The sequence below is a fragment of the Neophocaena asiaeorientalis genome, unplaced genomic scaffold (genome assembly GCF_003031525.2).
Source record: "Neophocaena asiaeorientalis asiaeorientalis breed wild unplaced genomic scaffold, Neophocaena_asiaeorientalis_V1.1 scaffold190, whole genome shotgun sequence".
Lineage (NCBI taxonomy): Eukaryota > Metazoa > Chordata > Mammalia > Artiodactyla > Phocoenidae > Neophocaena > Neophocaena asiaeorientalis.
In genome coordinates, this window is record NW_020175017.1 from 8,305,542 (window position 1) to 8,309,732 (window position 4,191).

General features: G+C 35.5%; 1 protein-coding gene across 1 annotated transcript; it reads left to right on the plus strand.

Moving 5' to 3' along the window:
- The first annotated feature begins 776 nt into the window (after positions 1 to 776).
- CFL2 (cofilin 2) lies at positions 777 to 3,860 on the plus strand. Its single transcript, XM_024762093.1, has 3 exons — positions 777 to 1,079; positions 1,198 to 1,274; positions 1,358 to 3,860. Exons 1-3 carry the CDS (start codon positions 820 to 822, stop codon positions 1,468 to 1,470), a joined length of 450 nt encoding a protein of 149 aa, XP_024617861.1. The 5' UTR covers positions 777 to 819; the 3' UTR covers positions 1,471 to 3,860.
- The last annotated feature ends 331 nt before the right edge of the window (positions 3,861 to 4,191 follow it).

Consider the following 4,191-nt stretch of genomic DNA (forward strand, 5'->3'; position numbering starts at 1 on the left):
GGGGGCGCGGGAGGGTCCGCCGAGCTTTGCCCCCACCCTGCTCGCCGCTTTTGCCCTCCCCTTGCTAATTTTATTCCCACGCGCGCTCTCAGATTGGTACGTGCTGTAAAGCCCTTGCTGGACGCTTTCGGTGAGGGTCTTGAGGGCCTGTAGTAAAACCCTTAGGGGGAGATTAAGGAGGTGGGAAAACTCTTGAACACGGTTTCTCGCGGTAAAAAGCTTTTACACGCGATCCGTTAGTTTTGAAGCGTCTGCATTTGAGCTGTGAGGCAATTATGTTGTAGCCGTGGGCGGTTTGGAGTTCACACTTGATTCTCTTTCCTTATGAGGAAAGGGCCCTGGCTAGGATGACTTTAAAGAAAAAAAATAGTAGAAGCATTAACTGAAATCCGAAAGTGTTTTTTTAAGGCCTGCCGGGTTGACACAATACAGAAGGTATTTTTGCTGCGGCTCCTGAAGCTCTGACATCACCCAGTGAAATAGGAAACATTTCGGGGATGGGACAGCCTGTATTTGTCCCTTTCCCTCTACCTGCCAATTACTTCACACTCCAAACCCCTTTTTAAAAAAGGATGAATGGGGCAGGATGAGTTAGAATCCGTAGGTGCATCATATCCTGATACTTAACATGTGGCAAATCTGATTGGACTATTTGCATGGTATGATGCAACTTTTGATATCCAGACCAAAGTGAATCCTCTCTAGGCAAACAGTAATTTTGGCTAAAACCAAAATACTTGTTCTAAATTACTGTTGTTTCTTTATTTTCAGGCTTCTGGAGTTACAGTGAATGATGAAGTCATCAAAGTTTTTAATGATATGAAAGTAAGGAAATCTTCTACACAGGAGGAGATCAAAAAAAGAAAGAAAGCAGTTCTCTTCTGTTTAAGCGATGACAAAAGACAAATAATTGTAGAGGAAGCAAAGCAGATCTTGGTGGGTGACATTGGTGATACTGTAGAGGACCCCTACACATCTTTTGTGAAGTTGCTACCTCTGAATGATTGCCGATATGCTTTGTACGATGCCACATACGAAACAAAAGAGTCTAAGAAAGAAGACCTAGTATTTATATTCTGGTGTGTAAAAACAAAAGAAAAAAGTACTTTTAAAATGCAAGGATTATTATTAACATAGTCAGTTTTGCCTTTCTTTTTCTTTTAAATAGGATTCAACAATTTTTTTTTCCCCCTGTAGGGCTCCTGAAAGTGCACCTTTAAAAAGCAAGATGATTTATGCTAGCTCTAAAGATGCCATTAAAAAGAAATTTACAGGTACAAACACTGAATATTTTGTGCAGAAGAATTGCCCTCTCTTACTTATAATAAAGTAACAGGATAATGTTTTTTCTTTTTAGGTATTAAACATGAGTGGCAAGTAAATGGCTTGGATGATATAAAGGACCGTTCAACACTTGGAGAGAAATTGGGAGGCAACGTAGTAGTTTCACTTGAAGGAAAACCCTTATAAAATGACAGTCAAGTGCCATCTGGATCTTAAGGAGCTTCCATTTCTCCAGCTCAGTCAATTGGAATAGTATTAGGTTTTGGGTTTTTTTTTCTTCCTCTTCCCACTGGGTCCTTCCAACACAATGAATGAAGGAAATATCATTCATGTAAGCAGCCTATCAGTGATTGCCATTAGACTGTTTAATACTGTTACTTTTATGTAGAACCCAAGGAATGCCTTCCCACCATATTTTAGCCAAAACAACTGGTTATATGCCTCCCTTGCAGCAAGCACTACAATGAATGTGAATGTCAATGTGAATAGCTTAGAACACTACAAAGGGTTAAGCTAATTGAATGCCTTGAAAGTATTATCCACTGGTGAGATAGTAGACTTTATTCAGTATTATTTATAGTTGCACTTGATTGCAGTTCTGTGAGGCTTGAGCATTCATACACCTCACCTGCCTTGGCAAGCCTATTTTTTGTGACATGGCAGCACAGATATAATACTATGCATTGAAAGCACTTTTTTTGTAATGAGTTTAATCCCCCACCCCAAAAGGAATGCCAATTAAGTTAACTGTGTCATCAACTTATCCTAGTACCTCAGTGTTCATTCCTGTTACCTGCGTATCTTCTTAAAAGAAATAGCTGTTATTAATGCCTTTTTGTTTTCCATTGAGTGTACACTACTGAATAAGTGTAGGAGTTTTATGTTTACCATGTTAAGTCTTGCGACACTAAAGATATTTTGAATATCAGTCAAGATGGCAATTTCTGTATAAAAGAGCCTTAAATGGAACATTGTTTTTGAGATCAAACCCCACCCTCAGAAAAATGGCCACGTTGCAATAAAAATTGTGGCATATTACAGAACGTTGCCTTGTTTTCCTTGGACATTTTGCAAAATACCATGTGAAGCAACTCATAGGGTAAACAGCTATTATTAATCTCTGCACTGGTCATTTAAGAATTTTTTTGTACAACATTCTTGCGTGATATTTTCCAGTTTGTTGTGTTTATTTGGTTTAAAAAATATCCTATCCTAAAGCCAACTAATACAAAATATTAACGTTATAGAGATGTACTTTTATAAGCTTTATTTATTTCCTTATGTGTTAATATGATCAGGAATTATTTTTTTGCACTTTGACATAAATACTCTTCGATATCTGGTTTGTTCTCTGGATAAATTAGGGTAGTTATTTTTTAATTCACGTTTACATTTCTCATTAGTTGACTAGTAGTAGAAGAAGCAGGAAGCTCTTATTGCACATTTGGTCATAATGAAAATAATTTGTAAAATGTCCTTCAAAAGTTTAATAATACTTCTCATGTTTAGGAACTTTCAGCTACTATTTCTTAATATATTTCACAAATTTGAAAAAAAATTGTTACAGCAGTCTTAAACATTAGTAGTGGGATTTGGCTGTGGTCCAGGCAGCTCTCCTTATAGAGAATTTGATCTGTTCAGTGTGAGCAGTTTGCTGTTAGCCAGAGCTATTTATGGCAAACACATGCTTTTGTATCTTGTCATAGTTATCCACAAATGGCAAAACTGGACTTGATTCTACTGGTATGCAAAACAGACATGCTAGTAAGTAGTGGATTGTAGCTTAGAACTTAAACCCGTAACTCTGAAGAATGCTCTTATAAGAAAACAGGAAATGAAAAATCCCCCTTGTTTTAATATGTGGAAGTAATGTGAGTTTAGTTAAATTTTTTTCCGTATTTTCAACAGGTTTTCAGATGGAAACAAAAATAGGAGTTAAATGTCCAGGTTTCTGTTTAAAATTGTATGAATGGCTTAGGATATTTGCACTGAACAATTTTATTTCAGGCTTCCAGCTGTCCCGGTGAATTATCCTGGACATTTTGATGGCTTTTTGGTAAGGCCAAACTCATAAGCAAAGCGTGAGAGTACTGACATATATATACTAAACCATATGTGTAATGAATACTTGTACCATGAAATTTTTCATTATTTTCCTCATTCTTCTAAAAAATAAGGGATTCTAAATTTAAAGTTGTGCAGTATCTTTTGTCTTCATAGTGATTTCTCAACTTTCTTATATGCCTCTTTAATTATATAATAATTTCAGAGGTTAAATATTGCTTTAAACTGTGGTACTTTGATTTGTTAGATTGACAGAACTGATACTAATATTAAGTTCATCTTTGAAATACATCTTTGTGCATAAAGCCAAAAATAATGATAATTAATGATTCATGTGTTGAGACTAATTAGGTATTTGAAATGATCATTTTACTTCACAATCATTTAAATAAAACAGTGTTCCAGTTAGCTTTAAAAGGTATACGGTGCTAATTAGTAAAATATTGAGGACAATATTTTACTGCTAGCTTGCAAAATTATAAGTGTTTAAAAAATAAAGTATATGAAAATATGTAAAGCTGTTGAGATGTGTTTACTTTGGGACGCTAAAATTTTTTTTTAACTAATACTGCAGATCAGGGAGGCACTATTATCAGTAGTCTTTTTTAGGATTTTTGGTTGACATACTTTCTCATTTAGAGATATCAATATTCTTTGAAAACTGAGTGTTGTAGCAATTAATTTTGACATTTTCAGACAAATGGAAACAGTTGGCATTTGTCCCAAACTGGCTATCAGCTGTTGTTTTCCATCATTATCTAAATGTGGCCAACGTTGTGTATTTAATGTGCCTTTTTAGTAGGTTGGAAGAAAAGCCTCTTAGTAGGTTTAAATTTCTCTGAT

Bases quoted from the DNA above. Each gene is read 5' to 3' on its own strand.
- CFL2 (XM_024762093.1), top strand. From the start codon at position 820: ATGAAAGTAAGGAAATCTTCTACACAGGAGGAGATCAAAAAAAGAAAG. The intron at 1,080-1,197 runs GTGTGTAAAAAC...TTCCCCCTGTAG, and splicing joins GACCTAGTATTTATATTCTG to GGCTCCTGAAAGTGCACCTT. The intron at 1,275-1,357 runs GTACAAACACTG...TTTTCTTTTTAG, and splicing joins CATTAAAAAGAAATTTACAG to GTATTAAACATGAGTGGCAA.